This window comes from Porites lutea, chromosome 8, assembly GCF_958299795.1.
Source record: "Porites lutea chromosome 8, jaPorLute2.1, whole genome shotgun sequence".
In the NCBI taxonomy this organism is placed as follows: Eukaryota; Metazoa; Cnidaria; class Anthozoa; order Scleractinia; family Poritidae; genus Porites; species Porites lutea.
Genome location: NC_133208.1, coordinates 32,688,727 through 32,710,621, shown reverse-complemented (window position 1 = coordinate 32,710,621; position 21,895 = coordinate 32,688,727). Strand labels below are relative to the sequence as shown.

Here is a 21,895-nt window from a genome sequence, read left to right as displayed (position 1 = left end):
CCCGCGAAGAAGACAGAAATAAATATTTTGACGGCACGAGATACAACAGGGCCTGGGTACTAGGCCGGGTGCACCATGGGTAGCCATATCGGCTACGTATATCACGTGTACGTCATCTAGGCTTACGAACCACCCTATCTTTGGTTTTTCTTTATTTTTGTTTTATTTATTTTTAGGAGCAACATATTCTCGATTACATTGTAAAGTCCCGTAGGAAGGGCTTTGAGCTTGAGCCTTGGTTCCTACCCAGATTTCCTGCGATGCTCCCTATTCAGCCTGCGGCGCTTTGTAGGGTTGGTTCTCGACAAGCCGTCCCAAAATAAACTTATTTGCCATTACGTTTTGTCTGTTAATGTTGTGTAGTGGAGTCAAAATACAGTCTTATTGTGGCAATATGGGCGCCATAGCGCCCATCAGGACTGCGAATGGCGCACTTTTCGCGGGAGTTTCCTGCGCATGCTGCTCCGGGAAAATGTTTGAGATTGAAGTTATTGCTCAATAAGATTTTAAGAAGCTGAGATGCAAGCTAGTGCATTTGGACGCTTAAATTTAGCAAATGCCTGAATTCCATATTAAACATGTAATGCTGAAATATTTAATAAACCACTAAAGGGGGGCCGGGGCCCCCTGGGCCCACCCCTAAATCCACCCTTGCAGCATAATTTTATTTCCATAGTCAGACAAGATTACAAGCCAGAGTATTTTTAAATGAAATGAATGAAACAGCGATTCTAATGACATCCGGCAAACTCCAGGGAAGAGTGAGTGGAAGATAAGAGACCCTCCCCTCCTCTTCCAAAGTTTCTTTGGGGGTCCTTTTTACGCAAATTTTAAAACATAAGGCACTTTGCTGACATGGAACAATTACTGAAATGTCACGCCTCAGATTATTAGGAAAACCTACCTTTTCCCCAGCTCATTGACCACCCTCTACGCCGATGGTTGTGTGAGTGTGCTGGTGGGGGGTGCAGGTAGACTTCGAGTAGTCCCCCATTTTTCCTCAGGGATAGTAGAGCGAGCGAAACGCGAGCGCGCGTGAAAATCGCCCCACGCATAGTTCCCCTCTACTAACTATGCCCCACGCGAGAAAAGGCGACACGCGGCGGGGATTTTCATGCCCGCTCGCGTTTCGCTCTCTCTACTATCCCTGAGGAAAAATGGGAGACTACTCGTAGTCTAGGGTGCAGGTGGCGACATTGATCAACTTATTTTGTCTTGACAACAAGACATTGTTCATCTTAGTTCTGTCTTGATAAAAAATTTGCGCAGAACTGCAAATATTTCTCAACATTTTCAGAGATACTAATTTTACTATGTTCGTTCAATATTCGGAGATATTATTTCAAAAAAGTGCATGATCTGAAAATGACAAAAAGAGTAAACAAAGATTGCTTCGTGGAAGTCTTTACTGAGGGATTCTCTTAAATGAACTGGGAGAGAGAGAAAGTTATAAAAATACCATTTGCTTAGAAAACTAGCTCTCAGAATCTTTACGTGACTAGTTTGAATAAACGTGACTGTAGAACCAATCGGCCAGAAATGATCAGACTGTTAGCCGGATGCATACTTACAGTATTCAGTCGTGCAGTGTCATTTGATTTTCTTGTGACGTCATTACCGCAATCCCTTGACAAAAAGGTTGACAGCGCTAATATCAGATTAGTTCTGGCTCATGTTTTCCCTAATTAAACGTAAGTCGGACAACTTTTCTTCTAAGAACTTATTTTGCAGTATAAAAGACTAATTCTCACACGGCATAGAACACAATTAGTGTCAAGAAAGACTAGAATGGACAGCAGAAATCAAGTACCGATTATTCAGACTGTTGTTTCTGGAGGTAAGAAAACTTGTCAACTTCATTCAAGACTAGTCAAGATCAGTCAAAGGTAGAAAAAAATAGGGGTGAAAGAGAAGTCATAGCGAGGATTTCTTTGTCAAACTTCTCAAAATTCTATAAAGCAAGAGCCCATTTAATTCTATTGAATAAAAGGCAGTCTAGTAAAATCTTAAGGTCTAATTAGAAAGAAACTTCTTTTTTTAACATTTCTGAAAGTCTTGCTTTCCTAACAGTCTCGATTTTCACTCAGTCAAGGCTGAGGAATTCTAAGGTCCCATCCGCAATTGAATTTCAGTGTTTGCATAAATCGCCTGTCTCATGCTTATCAGATGGTGAGGCATTTTGCAGTTCTCCAAAGAGAAAAAAACCAACGATGGAAGGGATAGATTGAAATTCATTGAGCCATTATTAAATAAGCAGCCAATGGAGCTATTAGTACAACATTCAAGAACTCTGAGAGTCACGCACTCGAATTTGATAATCTGAGACAAGCCTAGGGGAAGTCTCGGACTCGCCTTAAAATTGTAGTAATAAGGCATTATGAAGGCGCGCAAATTCGCCTTTCCTTCATTTCCCGAAAACACAGAATTTCAGCACAAAGTTTTTTAAATCCGAAATCCATTTTTAACAATACGTGCATCATTTCACGACAGCAATACAGCACGCGGCCAATCCACGAAAGGGCGAGGGAGCATACCAAGATTTTTGTCATGACATTAACGTATTTTTCACGTCGAGAGAAGAGTTCAAGAGAATCGATGCAAGGGGAAAAAGGTGCACTATGCTAAGTCATTTGTTCTTGTATGAAGCACTTCACAGCAAAACCGGAACATTACAAATGTTTGTTGCAAATACGACTGTATACGTGTGTCCTCAGCAACACATACATGTTAGTTTCAAAATTTCGGGACACTGCCCCTATTCTTGGAGAGAGAAATATTGTATATACAGTTGCTGCTTCAGGTGCATTAGGCTGCATTTACCAACTTTAACGCTGAATGTTATTTGAAATGACAAAGAGCAGTTCTTGAAGTGTTGCGTAATGTAGTGCCATTATAAAGCCATGATATGTCACGTTCAGTACCCAACCTGTCCACGTGTTTTTTGTGAGGATTGCGACCGTGACGTCACAATACGTAAATCGGACTTCTGGAATAAGCTCGTTCCCAGTATCTCTCTTCCATCTTCCATAATTTCACTCACAAGATCTTCACGGAAAAAATTATGGCAGAACTCGGAATCACTTGATAAATACCCAGAACGATTTGTGGATTATTTTTAAACGTTGGGTTTCTCTGCCGGTCTGTCAACATGTTGTGCAAAGACGGCTGCAGCTCCATTAGAAAGACTGAGGATTCTGTTCCAAGGCCAGAATCGACACTACAAAAACCTTGGTTAGTATGAATAAATCTTATCTTTCATTTAAGCAATAGAAAACGTTTTCCGTGTTTGCATAGCCTGATATAAACACGAGAGGAGTTGGGAGAATTCGAGACAGTTATGCAAACCCGAGACGAAGTCGAGGGTTTGCATAACCGTCGAGAATTCTCCCAACGCCTCGAGTAAGTTGAGTGGAAACGTTCGTGATAAAATGGCACATCCCAGATGCCTGCAAGAGTTCTACACAGGGCACAGGGTTTTCATTAAAATTCCAGTAGCAGGATAAAGGCGTAACAGGAGAATATTTTGAAAGAGCCTCCACGTCCGAATAAAAAATAGTCATAGGCTACTAAACATTAGCCAGAGAATTCTGCGTAATCGTAATAAACGGGAAATTCTCCGATCTCCGATGCCTAATGAACACTCTGCCTGTATATCTTGCATTTTTTCTTTAGGACTTCTTTAGGACTGTATATCTTGCATTTCTGTCTTCAGGATTAATATCAGGATTAAAGGAAATTTTTCACCAAGAGGGTGTTATAGGATTCTTCAGAGGTAAGTTTAAAGTTACTTTGTTTTGCTGTACACAGTCAAACCTCTACTGATGGACACTGCCCATAGCTGGATACCTCCTTTAAGTGGACACTTAATCATGACTTCAGTGAGATATAAGTTCAAGCTGCATGACACACCACATACATACATGTAGTGAAATCACAACCATTTTAGAAATTTGATGAGGCCTGCAGTGCAGATGTATTCTTTTTATGGGCTTATGCTAATCTGAAGTGTGTGTATGTGTCTGTTATGTAAAAGAATAGATTAACCCATTCACCCCTGGAGATTTTGCCAAAAAACACGTTTTGAAACCTTACGACAAAGCCATTTAGAAATCGTACATTTTGCGGCCTCGATGCTGATCCAGATGCAAGATATCAGCTTGCGAAGTTCGATTCGGGCATGTGCAGAAAGCCCCTCTTTTTTCTCTTTTCTTGCCTTATTTTTTCTTCTCGCCTGGGCATTTAGTAGGCTTCATTTTGGGGGGAAAAGTTTTTAGGAAAGCCGTTAGGATCTTAGGATTAGATGAAAGGAAAGGTAGGTTGGTAGTGGAACAAGATTTCATGGAACTTTTTATGTTACACAGTTTTTTGCCTTTTTCTCCGGTGTCGTTGACTGAATTGTGCTCATTCTGGTATGGTTTGAAAGATCTCTTCACTGACACAAGTTAGCACACAAAGTTGTCCTTGACCATTAAAACTGATGACATCACAAGCAGTAGACAGCACGTGGACAGGCAAGGGCGGCTCAGGGGTGAATGGGTTAAGAAATATTAGACAGAGTGTAAATAGTTCACAGTGGCATGGAAATGCTTGCATATTGCTTCATTCATGTTTCAGAAGAGTAGTATTAACTTTATTGCCTATGTTGATAGGAAATGGTGCTATGATGGTCAGAACATTTCCTCATGGAGCAGTTCAGTTCTTATCATACGAGCAGTATAAGCAGTTCCTGGATTCGCTGTGTGGGAAAGGAGCTTTGAGCCACTTGTTAGCTGGATCTCTTGCAGGTATTCTTTTAGTGATAAAATGCCACAGAAATGATGGTGTAAAATTTACACTTTCCGAGTTTAAATTAATACTTGTCTAAAAGAAAAGTCTCTCTAAGATGGATTTACTGGCCCAAGTACCATATTAGAGAAACATCTCCTTCAATGGGATTCAAAGAGATTTTGAAGAACAGCATGGCCTAACTCTACTATATGTAAGGCTTTGGTGTCTGCAGTTGTAAGGACATTACATGTCTAGAATTACAAGAGATGGGGCTTTGTTGTGACAATGATTGTTTTTTATTTATTTATTTGCCTTGTTTAGGTGTTACAGCTTGTTCAATCACTTATCCCCTGGACACTGTCCGCTGTCGACTGGCATTCCAAGTAGCAGATGAGAAGTTGTATTTAGGAATTCGCCACACAATCAAGAAAATTTCAGGTTCTGAGGGAGGCTATGTAGCCCTTTACCGAGGCTTCTGTGCGCAATGTTTGGCAATGATCCCCATGATAGGTAATACTATTAATGGCATCCGCGTGGTCAGCTTAAGTATTCACTCTTTTTCTCTCTCTTTCTCTTTCTTTTGAATATATAACAGCCTCTGTTGACATTATGTGATCTAAATCTTTTGCAGGTCTAAGCTTTTTAACATTTGAGAGTATGAAAAAATATCTGCTTTCCTTGAATGAAACATTAACAAGAGTAAACCCAACAACAGGAGAAACAGTTCTTTCTCCTACTGGGAGTTTAGTCTGCGGTGCTGCAGCAGGAATGATTTCACAGACAATAGCGTAAGTTAGCAAGACAACAATAATTCCTTTTTTAATAAATTTAACCTGTCCATGAATCTCAATCATCTTCCTCTCATGCACACCTTCAAAAACACTGAGACTTTTCTCAGGAAATTAAAGTGTAAAAATAAATATTGTTTCTTGTCTGGACTTACTGAGAGCCCGGATACTGCGTATTGGTAGATCGATAAATTTTTTATGAAGGCAAAGCATTAAGGGTGCATTCGATTGATAGTATTCCGGCATGAGAATATGCAAAAGTTTTGTTACAAATCCCTTGCACTGGATTTTTGGAAGACTTAAATGCTGCATACATCAAAAAATTTTATTTCAACAGATTTCGAGGGATTGCAATGCAATCAATGCCAAAACACTTGATTTCTAGAGTATATTTTGTTTATTCTTCTTCCGGAATATGGTCAATTGAATGCGCCCTTAGTAGTGCTTAACATTTTCAGGTATCTCCTCTTTAAGATTTGATGTAATGCTGTCTTTCCACTGACTTTGACCAGAAAACAACTTTACTGTGGGTGACATTTGACCTTAAAAGCTAGAGAGAGCATATATTAGAGCAATGTACACAAACACTCTGGCATGATAATAAAAACTTCAACCTTCTCTTCTGCTGTATCCTAAGAGCACACAAATTTATATTATCCCAGAAACGAGAGTTTGAATGCCTTCTTTTAGCTATGTGATTAATGGTTTTAAAACAATAATATGTCAATCTAACTGTTTTTGTGCACTAATCATTCATAGGTATCCTCTTGATGTTGCCAAGCGAAGAATGCAGCTCGCTGGAACAACACAAAATCGCCAAAAATTTAGGTATAAACCCATTATTAATTTTGTATATATTTTACATAAAGTATATTCTACATTGTAGATTCTATGGTTATATATAATAGCCCTTGACAGATATTCTGACATTTTTTGCAAGCCATTACATATCATAAATTATACGAATTTAACAATTAGCTTGCCTACACCCTGTGGCTCTAGTTTATTCCTCATAGCTCATGTAGTGCATTGCTTTGTGTCTCTTTTAATAGTTGTTGCCTCCAAACTTTGAAGACAGTATACACAGAAGATGGTGTCAGGAGAGGTCTTTACAGAGGGTTGTCAATCAACTACTTGAGAGTTGTGCCACAAGTATCTGTCATGTTTGGGGTGTACGAGCTCTCAAGACAGCTTCTTACAACTGCTTAGACCTAGAGCTCTGTTATCATTTACTGATATTATGTATGGCTAGATCAGTTCATGATCAGTCAATTTCAGTCAATTCAGTCCATCTCAGTCAAGCAGGCAGCAGAAACAACAATTACCACAATCCCATATGGTTATTAAAGCTGCTTTGTGGATCACCAGTTTAGATTTGGAATAGTTTGCCAGAAAATCTGAAAAACAAAGGATCCTTTAGATTATTTAAAAATTCTGTAAATTCATACATACATAATACGTAGATTACTATGAACACGTACCAGTTAAACAATATAATAAACAATAGCATACGTCTTTAGTAATTGTTAACTAGTATTTGTAGGGTAGCCACCACAAAACTGTAAATTATATGTTGTTACTACTAGAAGGGGATTTATGAAAAGCCCCAGTGGTTGCTAAGATCTCCTGCTCGATAGCAATTACTCTGTAATCTCTAGAAAAAGTGTATGGAATCGGCAAATAACTAAATACATAAACTTTCTACGTGAAAAAAAAAAAGAAAGATTAAGGTTGGTGATCAGAATGCTATATTGGATGTGAGAATTGCATGAAATTTTGCTTTTTTTTTCTAAACATTTGACTTGGCTTCCCTTTGGAATTAAAAGCACTGTGAATGTCATATGCAACTGGCCTCAGTTGCTTGAAAGATAGGTAAATCACTATACAGTGGAGAGTCCTGAGGAAGTAGGAATTAATTCTTTCAGTGGACAGCGTTATCTACTGTTTGAACAACTGGGGCCTGAGTGGACAGAAGCTGTCTTTGTTTTTTACGATTCTTGTCAAATGCCTCAAGGCAATGTCATTGCCATCACATGAGTGCAATAATTATTTTGTTAAACTTAATTTATTTAGACATAAAAAAGATGTATAATTAAGATGAAGATTTATCATTTTTTTAAATTCATGCCAAATAGTTGTTGTATAATGTATAATTTCAAATCTATCACAAATTTTAGAAATCAATGTTGCTTACGATTTGTATTATTTGTAAAAAGAATATATTATTTATTTTTTGTTCAAGAAAAACAAATGGAAAATGAATAAAGTTGAATTAAACCATTCCAGTACAACACAGATCTTTATAGTCCCATGGCAGTGCCAACCCCCCCCCCCCCCCCACCCCTCACAGACAGACACACACCCTCCATCATTTGTACAACACCCGGATATCCAGAATTGAAAGCACTAGCAAAAGTTTGGGGGCTAATTTTTTTTCGCAATTTTGAAAGAAAAATTTAAAGGAAGCTGCTGTCTGAAATGTATACTGGAGAAATAGTAAATTTAGCAAGAATAACAAATTCTACAAGGATTGCAAGCTGTAACAAAAACGTGGTAGCAAATTTTTGTCTCAATGCTATAAAAAACATGTTTAATAGAAACTGCTTGAAGAATTCCAAAAAAGTCTGCAAAAATCGCAAAAGTAACAAGAAATTTTATTGGAATAATAATAAAACACCCTAATAAATATCGCACGAATAATAATTTCGCCAAAATCGCTAGCCTGAGAAAACAGGCGGCGTGATGGCTAAAAAACTGCAAAAGTAAAAAGAATTTTCATTGCGTTATTTGTTACTCAGTCTTTTAGGTAACAAAATTCTTGCTAGTTTTGCGATTTTTGCTAAATTTGCGGCCCTCTCGAGGCCCTTCTTTGTCTTTTCTCTTTGCTGATCATGAAGTCAAGAATTTTTTGTTAAATTTGTTATTCTTGCTATTTTTCTGAGATTTGAAAGTGAGTGTCCCACAAAATTTTCTTGTGGATCATTTTTTTGCAAAACTGTTGCGAAAAACCTTAGCTCGTAAATTTCTGGCTCGTGCGTTCAATTCCGGACCCGGGTATTGAAACTGTTGAGATTCACTCTTTTTCTATAATAATGTTAAGTTGTTTTTCAGACCCAGGCTAGCCTGCGAGAGCATCCGGTTTTTTTCTGTTCTATTTTCATCCACCTAGAGCCGAAAAAACCGGATACTCTTGCAGGCTAGGCCCAGGCTGGCTGAATATTCTTGCTAATTTTTGCCTGAAAATATTCCTGTATTATTCTTACATTAAAGCTTAGGACATATACTGCCCATAAGTCACGTTAGATGTACCGTTCATCATTTTCGTTGGCTAGTTTAGAGATAGGAATAACTTAACCCTCGGACGCACAAGCAAAGTCATATAGTAACTGACCATCACTAAACTTGTCTTGTGTCACTAAAACGTGGCGTAGGGGTTAGTAACCCTAACCCTAACCCTAACCGTAAAACACAACCTCGTTGCCGGCCAGGACTCCTGCCCAGGGTGCTTTTCCCTGGCCCCAAAGCCAGGGAAAATTAAAGCGCCCTGGGGACGAGGTTGCGTAAGACAGCATTCTTTTAAAAAAACAACTACTTTATTGACTTTATCTTCGACACGAAGATTTCAGTACCAGAACAGTCAATACAATGACAAATGAAAATGCATATTCTCATAAAAGAAAAATTGCTTGGCTAGGTACGACTTCTACACTACTCGTATGGTAAGAAAGTTTAATTAGAGTTCGGATTTACAACAATTTAGAATATTTTCAATATAAGAGGCACTAAAATTTATGATGTTTTCATTCGCGCACATAGACATGATATATAAAAATAGTGCCTTGCAAGACATATTCGTAAAATTACTGTTTATCGAGAATAGGCTCTCCAAGACGATACCCCTCATATGAGAAAGTGAAGAGTGAGTACATTTCAACAAATAGTGGAATTCATCACCAATTTCTGATGTATTACAAAGGGGGCAAAGCCTCTCAACTCTGGGTATCTTCTCGTAGCGCCCAGATTCAATGGGTAGCCGGTGGCAAGAAATCGGCATTTTAAACAAAGATAGACCCCGATCCCGACCCCGAGTGCCGGTCCTGGCCCCCGCCGGCTGGGGCCCCGCGTTTTACAGGGACCCGTTTCCAATAGAGTTATTGCGCGAAAGTTGAGGCGAGAGCAAAAAAAAATTTTTTGGGAAGCGTAACTCTAACTCTACGACATAACCCTATAGAAATAACTCGAAGAATAGCAGTCCACGTTTTGCTCTAGTCCAAACTTTCTAGTCCAAACGAACTCGCGCGCGGAAGCGCTTGCTACGAAGCAGGGCGGATAAAAGTTGGGCGGCGAAACGAGCGCGGTCGAGCAAGCAGGAGGTATTCAACACTTTCAAATTAAACTCAAATTTTGGCATTATACGACCAACAAGTTTGACTTATAGACGTACAGACACAAACATATGAAACTGTTTATTGATATTGTTATGAAACAAAATTATCTATTTAACATTGTAGCCTGAAATTACAGAAAGAAAATAGGATTTCCGGTTTGCAAAAAGAAAAATTTCGCCGGCCTTCAAGCGCACCGGAAGCGCGGAAAGAGCCAGTCCTACACCGCATCACACATTAAATGAAGAGCGGAGCGCTCTTTCCACCGCGCAACCTTTATCCGCCCTGCTACGCAGGCTGGTACAAAAGGGGCACGATTTCGTTCCAAAACTCAATGGATCGGTTCGGTCCAACCGGAAAAGTTTCGAAAAAACTAGTCCGCCTTTTGAGGTGGTCCTCTTTCCCGGTCGAACCGGTCTGAATTTTGGTTGAATGGATCGCGCCCCGTGATGTCTTACGGGATATTCTCTTGCCTGCTCTCACGTTTGGTTGTTCGGTTGCATTTAGGTATTCGCTAAAAAGATCTTCGCGTGACGAGATGTCTGATACAACAGGAAAGGTGAGAAAATTGTATAAACAACTTACTTAACGTAGGAATTCGTTTATGAGGAAAGAGGCGCTTTATGGGCAACGGAAAGAATCTAAGTTGGAACACGTTGGAATTGACCTCGAGCGCAACGTGTTTAACGGGTCATTCTGCTCTTTCGATAAAATGAATTTCGTACTTCCCTTGATCTGAAACACTGTCTTGGATAGTATGACTGTAGACTAGGGGGCATGGGAGATGCGAGATAATTCTAGATGAATCTACAAAATCTACGTTGACTTCGAGATAAAAATGTAAGATACCAGATAGAAATTGCGCATGCGATCCCGGGGGGGAGGGGGGTACTCTCTTATAAGGGCTTAATGGGGACGTGCGGCCAGCCAGGGTATGTTTTTCAGGACTTTTGTGTTAAACAGGGTATCAAATTTATCATTTTTTTGTCATAATCAGGGTATCGATTTATCAATTTTTGTCTTAAACAGGATATCTTTTCTTGGACAATAAACAGCAAAATTTTTACAAGCTCTAATGTTAATTAAATGTCTTAAACAGGGTATCAAAAATCGGAATTCTGTCTTAAACAGGGTAGGAAAATCAGCGATATTTGTCTTAAACAGGGTCAGGGTATGAGGGGCCGCGCCGCACCTCCCTCCCCAGGGATATATCGAGTACCCCCCCCCCCCACCCGGCGTGCAACTTAGACGTAGACGTATGACATATGTCTATGAAAATGTCTATGACATATGTGTCATATAAAATATAACACATGTGTCATATGAGTCATATATGTGTCATATGTCATATGTGTCTATGAAAATGTCTATGACATATGTCATACATATGTCATGGACATAGACATATGTCACATTATGTGGCATAAAAAATATGAGATGAGAAATAAAAGATGCAAAAGAATGGAATAAAAAAATGTGAGATGCGAGGTTAAAAGAATGCAAGGTGTGAGATATAACCTGCGAGATGCATGGCTGACTCGTCCCAGTTGTCTCGAGAAATGCACAAGTAATAAATACGAGATGAGAGATGTAAAATGCGAGGCTCGGAATATGCGCTATACAAGATTAAAATGGAGATGTGAGATGCCAGGTGAAACATTTTTATGTCAGATCTTGGATTTTTGTTATTGCATCTTGTAAATATGTCTCGCGTCTATTTTCTGTCTTGAATCTCTGATTTTTATATCACATCTCGCATTTTCTATCTGGCATCTTGCATTTTTCCATATAGCCTGAAGTCAGCCTGGATTTTTCAGATTCATCTAGCTTTATTATTTGGCATTATGGACATTAAGCGCAATTTAGAGCATTACGTGTATTCTTCATTCCTGGGAAAAAAATAGTGAACATTACCGGACCCATTTTGAGTAAATGTTCATGGCTATCAAAGAAGGGTCTTGTATAGATATGGGTACACTAGGTCTTCTATCCTGGAGGGCTCTGGCAAATTTGGGTGATGTTGCCTTACATGCTTCGTGCAACCGTACCATTGGTCTCTTTCAGGCCAAAATCCAGAGATGCCAACCTCTGGAGATCTAAAATCTGTAGACTTCATCAGCGATTATTAACATCTATCCTCCCCTTCGCTCTTGTTAATTGCAGCCAATATCCTGCCGTGCGGCAGTAGCCTGGGAGGCTGGTAAACCACTTACGATAGAAACAGTTGAAGTGGCACCACCCAAAGCTGGTGAGGTACGCATCAAGATTATCGCTACTGGTGTCTGTCACACAGACAGTTACACCCTTAGCGGCAATGACTCTGAGGGAAAGTTTCCTGTTATTCTTGGACATGAAGGAGGTGGCACTGTTGAAAGTGTAGGAGAAGGAGTAAAAAGAGTTAAACCTGGTAAGTCCTGTGCAAAGTTTGATTCATCTCTTGAAACTGTATTTGAGTACGGTCAAGTTACCTCCATGTGCAGCCTCCCCTCATAAATGACCATCTACCATTAGCGACCAGTTCTTGAAAGCACCAAAACTTTACCAGTCAAAACCTTATAGCTGGAACTTCTCATGATTGACCACCTCCTGTGAGAGATCTGCAATCACTTTTTGAGATGACGGGCTAGTTTTTCAGCTGCCCCTAGCAGTTTACTAGGATTTGAGTATGCACTATGATTGGCCTGTAGTCAATTTGTCATTCAGGTTGAAAGGAAATTCTAAATGCACTTGTACTAGTCTTTTTATTGAGTCTGTAGGGGGTTCAGGGCAAGGATCTTGGCACTGCCTGGGGCTAGATTGCATCTGTGATACAGGCAAGCTGAGTCAAGAGTTATAACGACATTTCATGATGCCATTTTTTGGCAGGTGACCATGTTATTCCACTTTATATCCCTCAATGTGGAGAATGCAAGTTTTGTAAAAGCCCCAAGACTAACCTTTGCAGTACAATAAGGTAAATACCATCTTTATTTTACATGTGTATATCAATCGTCTGCAGACTCAGGCTACATTATATTCACATGGCGCTGCGTAGATTTTTGACTGGTTTAAAAGTTTAACTGGACAGGTCGAACACACAGGACCATTAAATATTTGGGCTCTGTTCACATGGAACTTTGAATGGCTAGGCATCTAACTTTTTGTCCGGTTAAGGTGGTTCCATGTAAACGGGACAACTACATGTAAATGCATGAACTTTCTATCGGTTGAACATTCATCCAGTGCCAATAGCCTCAGTGGGAAGGGTGTGTTATCATGATTATGTTCTATAAAAATATTATAATGGGAGGGAAGGGGAACGGGGTGCCTGTGTTTGGGGTTTTCTTGAATTCTGATTTTAAAAAGTCATAAATACATCTACATTTACTTGTCCTTATTACAGATCAACTCAAGGTCAAGGAGTAATGCCTGATGGAACTTCACGATTCACATGCAAGGGTCAAACTGTGTATCATTTTATGGGTACAAGCACATTCAGTGAGTACACTGTTGTTGCTGAGATTTCAGTTTGCAAGGTAATGGTTGTGACGTTTTTCTTATATCAATAATTTTATTTATTTAGTATAATGTAGCTATAATAATTTTTGAGTCTTTATGAGTGTCACTGCATTTTTTTTGACAAAATAATAGCCTTCAAGCTGACTGACAGCATTTGTCACTTTTGCATTGAAATTGCATTTGACAAACCCATTGCTATGACTTTATTGTTTTTGTGTTATTTAAGAATTGTCTTCATTTTACTGCTGTTTCTTTATTTAAAATACTGTTACGTAACTTGCATTCCAGGTCGATGATAATGCACCACTTGAAAAAGTTTGTCTTCTTGGTTGTGGTATTTCGACTGGATATGGTGCAGCACTTAACACAGCGAAGGTACTGATTCAAGATATCTTAATATAATTCCAATGGATCACAGCAAATATTTTAATGCATCAACTGTGCATTGTTCTTTTGGTTGTATTAAGTGCTGTTGGGATTAAACGTCTGATATGAAAATATTTCCCAGTTTAAGTCAGGCTGTGTCTTCCATGAGTATCTTTTCTCCAATTTTACAAAAAAGAACAGATTTATAATTGAATAATTCCTATCCCTGCCTGTCTGCATGTAAATAACTATAGATACGAAAATTGTTACAAATTAAAGTGGTTACCTGGAATATTTCATTCCTCAAAATACTGGATTTGATACATTTTTAATGGTTAAGTGCAGCTTAACCTACAGTATGCCCACCAGAGTTGATGTTAGGCCTGATTCAGACCCCAAACTTTTCGTGAGCCGAACCTAATTCAAATTCAGGCTGACCCAAATTATTGAGAATGGCTGAATTGATTCAGACGCCGATCTTAATTGCAGCTGAACTAAATCCAAATAAAGGAGAAAAAGGCTTATTTTGGTCAAACTGCTTACAGTAATATATGTTTATAATAATATAATAATTTATGCATTAGCTTCGGTACATAAAAAGTTCGGCATTTGAATCAAAGCCGTTCCAAAGTCACTCCAAAGGAGAAATTCCTGGCCGGGCTAGGCGAAAAGAAAGGCTGAGCCGTTCCAAATTGAAACAGGCATTCTTAATTGATTCAGACGCTGAACTTTTCATGTTCTTAATTCAATGTATTGGTTCAGCTCATGAAAAGTTCAGCATCTGAACCAGGCCTTACTGTTTTTGTCTTGTACAGGTAGAGGCTGGTTCTACGACTGCTGTTTGGGGACTGGGAGCTGTTGGACTAGCGACAGTAATGGGCTGTAAGACTGCTGGGGCCTCAAGGATTATTGGGATAGATATCAACCCTGATAAATTCCCTGTGGGTAAGTGTTGCTAAATCATTGTTCAAAGCACCTCTTGGCCTTTTTTGTTGAGAATCTGACTTATCATAGTACCGGTATACCATTTTATGCAGCTGGGTTACTATTTCTTTCTATCATATTCATACAATTCATTTTGGATTAGCTGAATGAGGCCTGTCATATGTATTCATAAAGTATTAAGGCCTGGTTGTTTTTTTTTATCCATTTAATATTAAATTTTGATTGCATTTTTTTTTTACTTTTGTTTTTAACAGCTAAAGAATTTGGCTGTACAGAATTTGTCAATCCAAAGGACCATGAAAAACCCATTCAGCAGGTCTGGGAAGACTGGTTTTTGCTTTTTGTTAAACGTTAATGTTTGAAATGTTAAAGAGATTTAGTGTAATAAGGATACCGTAAAATTCCGAAAGTAAGCCCCGGTGCTTATATTTTTCAAAGGCCCTTGGCTTATCTATTGGAGGGAAATTTGCATTTCAAAATTGATTGGGCTACCCTTATAGTTGGAAGGAAATTTGCCATTTTTGCTTTGTTTTACTTTGTATTTGAGGGCAATTTTCCAAGTACAATCCCCTGGGGGGCTTATAGTTGGAGGGGCAATTTAACGGAGGGTTTTTTGCGTTACTGGTTTGGGGGCTTGTTACACTGCAAAATGTAATAACATTGACGCAAAATGTAATAAAATTTTCAACGCAAAATGTAATAATCTTTCAACGCAAATTGTAATAACTTTTCTAACGCATAATGTAATAACTCAAAATGTAATAATTTCCGAATAACGACATGCATGCTATTTCAAAATCGGTATTGTGGCTCAGTAATCAGTAGCTGATCCAGATCTTCATTTGAATTATTATTATCAATATTGATGTTAATAATAGTAATAATATTTATTTTCTTCTTCTTCTTCTTCTTCTTCTTATTATTATTATTATTATTATTAATGAAATAACGGCTTCCGTGCTGAGCTAGTCTCCCTCGCAGCCGTGTTTTGTCTCGTCACACAACACTCTTCCCCAACAAAGGAGGAGGAGCGTTGTGTGACGAGACAAAAATAGCTGCAAGAGCTTGCTGTACTGTACCACCACTGTAGCAACTGAGAGACTTGGTTTAATTTCAGATGTTGAATTTAATTCAGTCAAATAAAATAGCTGTTGTCGAAAACAAGTAATAGAATCAACTTTCAAAACATAATTGAAATGCATTTAAAATATAAGATATCTGTCAAACTTTTTTTCATGAGAACCAGACAACTTTGGCTGTAGCTTACTTTTCCTAAGTTCTCACTTAATAGAGGCTGAATTGTTCTTAATGCTGTTTTTTAGGTCGAAGTTTCTTTTATGTTGAAGTTTCCAAGCTTTGCAAAGTCAAATCAGTTTGCCTTGTAAGGCAGTTGTCGTTTGCCTAGAACAGATAGCGCAAAAATTTTTTAGTTAGCCCAGTAACGCATTTTTGATTGGAGTAGAGCTAAGCTGATGCACAAAAATATTGAATTTGCCTGGCAAGGCAGTTGTGGTTAGAAGACAGGCCATCCTCTTTTTCTTTCTCCGTTTAGCGTCATCCGACTGACCCAAATTTTTGGCATTTTCAAAAAAAAAGTAATGACGTAGTTAAATCATTTTTCACTTGAAATAATTCTTTTAATCTGAAAAATGAGCATAGTAACAGCATAGAGAAAAACAGGAATAAAGACATGAACATTTTTTACAGTATATTGTGCATTTTGTTAATCCAAATATGTGAATGTTAACTTTTAACGTTGTCCTGGGGTACCAGGGCCTCCTATTCCGAGACTTCTTGTGAGTTTTTTTTTAGTTTTTTTTTTTTTTCAATCCGACCGACCGACTCAATATCAGGAAACGCATTCGACGCTAAACGAAACCTTGAATTTGCTCAGTAACGCAATCGCCATTGGCTTAGAGTTGACGGCACCAAATCTTGAACTGGGAAATCCATAAAAAGTGCGCAATTTTGTCTTTTTAGGGCCGACCGTTTTTGACCACTTGAGGGGGAGGGTGTATGGGTAATTTGGTTTGGGTTATAATTTTTGGATAATTATGGGAAACTGTCAACAGATTTTGAAATAGCATGCACGTCGTTATTCGGAAATTATTACATTTTGCGTTATTACATTATGCGTTAGAAAAGTTATTACAATTTGCGTTGAAAGATTATTACATTCTGCGTTGAAAATTTTATTACATTTTGCGTCAATGTTATTACATTTTGCGGCGATTCTTATTACATTTTGCGTTAATATTACATTTTGCGGCGTAACACTTTTGGAGGGGCTTATACATGGAGGGGCTTATTTTCGGAATTTTACGGTATACTAGTTGTTGGGAAGTACAGGTTACGGGGTTATAATGACTGGGGGACTTTTTTGCGGGTATTTACAGTCGTATCAAGAGACATTGGAGACATTAATACTTATCCAAAATTTTGGGAGGCAAAGAAGGTATATTACGGGAGATGTGCAAGTGGCAGATTTATAAAAGAAATTGCAAAGGCCCAAGTACATGTGTTAAATGTCCTGTAATGCATATGTAGATATCATTATGGTTGTTTTGTTCTATAAGGTCCTTATAGAAATGACAGATGGAGGCCTGGACTATACATTTGAGTGCATTGGAAATGTCAAAACAATGGTATGAACAACTGTATACGTATATGCACATACACACTTTATGTCTTATAAATGTGGTACATAGTTATTATTTATTTTTGTAAGCCATCCTGGAAACAGGTTTTTGTAAATAGAAGCATTCTTGTAAGTCTTGTTTGAGGGGGTGGGACATTTTAAGTGTTCCCACAAATCCCCCTCTATTGACCAAGAAGAACCCTCCATTGATTATTATGGATATGTTTGGGAATAATGTATTGTAACAAGTAAGGATGGTTTAGGGTAAGAGGAATTTTATGTGTATTACAAATGACAAATGAAAAATTTGGCCGCAGTATAATTAGAACCATTATTTCCCCTGCTGCCTTAGAATACTGACATGGATGCTGTTGTTTTTAAGCGTGCTGCTTTGGAAGCCTGTCACAAAGGATGGGGAACATCTGTCATTATTGGAGTTGCTGGAGCAGGGCAGGAGATATCCACAAGGCCTTTCCAACTTGTGACTGGAAGAGTCTGGAAAGGAACTGCATTTGGAGGTTCATACTATCAATTTACTCATCGACTCCCTTAATTTCCTAATTATTCAGGGATGCTTAGGTCTACATTGTAATTTGTTGTTTAGCATAATAAGGTCTGAGAAACGAAGTTGTATAATTTAAATGCCATGTTTCATGCAAGGAAATCTCATTAGGATATCTCAAGTATTTTTTACCTTGTCACTGTGTGCCTCACTGTCTCCATAACATAACTAAACAAAGCCCTGTTTTATGGTTGTACATTACCCCCAGACAGTTCATTGTGAAAGACTTGCTCTTATCTATTTTCTTTACACCCCGAAATTTGAAGGCATTACAAAATTTATTATCAGTAAGAGTAAAGAGCAGTGAAATTCAATTTGCAATTTGTTGAAAGCGAAAGAACAAGAAGAAAATTCAGAACAGTTTGGGTGCATGTTTTAGTTAATACATCTGTGTGCATTGATGCTAATTGACAAACAAGGGTACGTGTTATATTGACAATAAAGTCACAGCCAGGCTGGAAACACACATTTAGCTCACGTTGATGGGATTGACAAAACACCTTCAAATAGCTTTAAACCGACTTTTGATCTCTTTCACATCTCCATTCTGTCTTTTTACTTAAGTTCAAGATTATTTTGATGAAAGTCCATGGAAGTTAGATTATCCTTTAGACAATACTTAGACTTGGGAGAAGCTTCAATCGACTTTAGTCCGATGCAGTTTTTGTAACAAAGTCGACGAAGTGTTTCGAAGCCTTACTAGTGTTGAGCATTTGGGGGTCGTCCTCGTAGAGCATCCGCTGTATAACTTCTTGGAAGGGTGTATATTGAAACAGTAAACAGTAATAGACCGAGTATTAAGCCCTGGGGAACACTAAAAACTATTTACTTGTAATGACAGGTTGGAAGAGTTGCGACAGCGTTCCCAAACTCGTGGAAGATTACTTGGCAGGCAAACTTAAGGTGGATGAGTTTATCACTCACACGATGCCACTGGATAAAATTAATGAAGCTTTTGATCTCATGCATGCTGGAAAAAGGTTTGATCATACAGTAGAAACTTAAAAGAGTGTTTGATATGATATCCTTACACCATGGAGTAATGTATACAAGTAATACCAAGAAAGAGTGTTTAAACTGATTTGTCAACGCCGAAGAGTGATAATTATATCAAACACGAGCAGGAGTGTTTTATTGGACTTTGAGATGGAGTCTTACATGAGATACTAACCCTCCAAGGATTGGGTTGTAAAAACAAAGTCACAAACGTGCGGAGCAGTTTGCGTGCACTGGGGTAAATACGGTATTGTGAAGTCAGGGAATAATTTATTTTCACTCCTGAAGCTAGTAGTAAGTCAATTCAAGTTCCAGGGTGTGTTCATTTTTGTTTTGTTTTGTTTTTCTGATTTTATGTGATCGTCTCGGTTCTCTTTTGCAGCATTCGAGCCGTTGTTAACTTCTAAAGAATGGCAACCAGTGATATCCGGTGAGCACTGTTTTACTTTGTGTTAAAAATGTCGAAGTTTTCTTTTACGTTGTAGACTAGATAACGGTTGTTGTTTTTATCTGTTGCAGCTTCTTTCGTCCGAGGCAGAACAACCGTATGAAAGCTTGTTATGGAAAGCAGACGAATTTTAAGATGAAATCTGATGATCACGAGACCCTTAACCTCTAAAATGCTATCACAGCTTGGCAATCACGTGGTGAGCGCGTGGTGAATGAGCTATCGCCACTCTAGAGACCAAAAGAAAAAACTGGGCCAAGTTAACTTTCGCAAAGACTTCTGGGACTGTTATTAAGAACAGGGAAAAAAAATTGGCCAATAGCCGACCAGCGCGTCCCCGGTATCGATCCCAGAGGCAATAGGCCACTTCCGAGTTCCAAAAACCCTCACTTTCAAAATGAGGCCAAGTGCACAACCTTTCAGTTTCTTGTGAAAATTTGCATGAGAATGAAAAATCATTTGCATATCAAAGGCTGAGCAGTGAACCTCATTTTGGTGCAGAGGCCCGGGGGAACTCGGAAATTGCCTATTGCGCGACACATTTCGGCACCAGTCCCCTTATCGTTTCTTAAGTGGCGAATTATATACGGTGGAACCTGAATAAACGTCCCTTTATCAAGCTACGAAAGAGTCCCAATTTTTTAGCTCATACAACACTGTCCGTATTTGTTACATGTACTTTAAAGGCTGCTGAGGCCACTCTTCAGCCGTCCTAAGTTTGTCTTTCATCGTTATCTTTACCAACAACAACAAGCTTTATTTGCACGACTACAATAAATACAGTATGCATAACTTATTATTGATTCGTTAATTTATTCTGAAGATAACTTAAAATAGGATAAAAAAAGTAAATACTTGTTTCAAACTATTCATACAGTAGGAGTAATTATTCCGAAGAGAAGTATATCTCTCAGTTCGAGTCACTGAATAAAGCGGTCACCGTTGTTACGATGCTACGAGCGTTTTAGTATAGATCTTTGTCACGTGGCGGCCATTTTGTCTCAAGAGATTTAAAAAGCTTTATTTATGCCGGCTAGACTCGTAGAGAGAACGAGGCTAGCCGGACATAAACAAAGCTTTTTAAATCTCTTGAGACAAAATGGCCGCCACGTGACAAAGGTCTGTTGTTTGTGCTTCTCAACGTTTTGACGCTGTTTATATTTTAATATATTACCTTTCCAAATATTATCTTTTCTACTCGTATGGGCATCGCGCTTTTACAATGTTATGAGTGCTCTGTGCAAATACTTTAAGAATCCTTATTACATTGTTACGCTATTAAGCATGGAGTCTGTCTTTCGTCTTTGTTTTCTCCTCGGCGTTCACCTGATCATCGGGATTTTACACACTTTCTACAATACTAGAGATTGTTTCTTGGTAGTTAAACTAACGTAATAGAGGGAAAACAGTCGCAATAATAGATACATAAAAATGAAGTTGGGAAAGAGAGAACAGAAAGCAAATAAATAGAAAACATAGGACCAGAAGCTCAGCAAAAGACCGGTTAAGAAGGTAGGGTTGTGACTAAGGGCTATAGATAAGACAGAGAGAATAAGGCCAAAGCTGACCTAAAATGCGCACCATGTACCCGCAGCACTCCCCTAAAAGGTCTGAACCCCCCCCCTCCACCCCTCCGTTAGACTGTCTTATGTGGGATTTTAAGTATATTTGGTCTAAATGTGCACTATCTGATTTGATGTGTACTACGTAACTATGCAGCTGCATGTAGTCACAGGTCGCCCAGACTCCATCTGAATGATATTTGAATTTTTTTTGAGAGAGAGATTATAAAGAAATAAACAAAGAAATAAGTTCTGAAATTTGCATTTTAAAAAAATTTTGGAGAATTTAGATTTCTAGTTGTACGGTAGGTTCGAGGGGAGGCACGTCCATATAAGTCCCAAACGGTTATATGTGCCACCCAACAGAGCATGCTTAGACAGGTTGATTTATTTGGACTTGCATCCTGTTGTATTGAATGCCTTGAAGTAATGTACAGCTATTTCGAGAAAGAATGTCAGGTAAAATGTGCACGCGACAACCCCGAAAGGTAATATGGGATATGATCAATACACTGTTCCTAACGACTGTAGCTGTCGAACCTACTTTTGTTGCTTTTCACTAGCACTTGCGAACATATGTCCGTGGCCTCTCGTGCCATTCTTTCAAATTTCTTCGGAGAACAGGGCAGACAAAACCACCCACAATACCTTTCGGGATTGTCGCGTGCTTTTTTTCTGACAACATTTCTCGAAACAGCTGTATCAAGCATGTGACGCAGTGTTTCATTATCAGATCTCGGAGTTGAAAATATGCGAGGCGAAGCGGAGTATTTTTCACGAACTTTGAGGTGTTTCATCCGGTCATCTGGTATTATTACTTCTCAAACAAATGTCATTTTAGAAGGAGAAATTAAAGATGCAAAGATGAGCAGTTTTTCACCTGATTTCCAAAGAACATTAAATTCCTTTGAATTTTCTATGTGAATTATTAATGAGTTTG

At 38.6% G+C, this 21,895-nt stretch overlaps 2 protein-coding genes across 3 annotated transcripts; both read left to right on the top strand.

The window, feature by feature from the left end:
• Positions 1-1,663: 1,663 nt before the first annotated feature.
• On the top strand, positions 1,664-7,835 carry LOC140946030 (solute carrier family 25 member 16-like). Of its 2 annotated transcripts, XM_073395097.1 has the most exons (8): positions 1,664-1,839; positions 3,141-3,231; positions 3,713-3,772; positions 4,650-4,784; positions 5,089-5,277; positions 5,399-5,555; positions 6,315-6,383; positions 6,608-7,835. In XM_073395097.1, exons 1-8 carry the CDS (start codon positions 1,789-1,791, stop codon positions 6,762-6,764), a joined length of 909 nt encoding a protein of 302 aa, XP_073251198.1. In that variant the 5' UTR covers positions 1,664-1,788; the 3' UTR covers positions 6,765-7,835. The 2 variants fall into 2 exon arrangements, with proteins under 2 accessions (XP_073251198.1, XP_073251199.1); XM_073395098.1 differs by lacking the exon at positions 3,713-3,772.
• A 2,456-nt stretch (positions 7,836-10,291) lies between these two features.
• Positions 10,292-20,359, top strand: LOC140946029 (alcohol dehydrogenase class-3-like). Its single transcript, XM_073395096.1, has 12 exons — positions 10,292-10,499; positions 12,104-12,347; positions 12,806-12,893; positions 13,323-13,455; positions 13,727-13,813; positions 14,620-14,749; positions 15,004-15,065; positions 17,326-17,394; positions 17,770-17,905; positions 18,791-18,929; positions 19,328-19,375; positions 19,465-20,359. The coding sequence occupies exons 1-11, from the start codon at positions 10,479-10,481 to the stop codon at positions 19,350-19,352; spliced, it is 1,134 nt and encodes a 377-aa protein (XP_073251197.1). The 5' UTR covers positions 10,292-10,478; the 3' UTR covers positions 19,353-19,375; positions 19,465-20,359.
• The last annotated feature ends 1,536 nt before the right edge of the window (positions 20,360-21,895 follow it).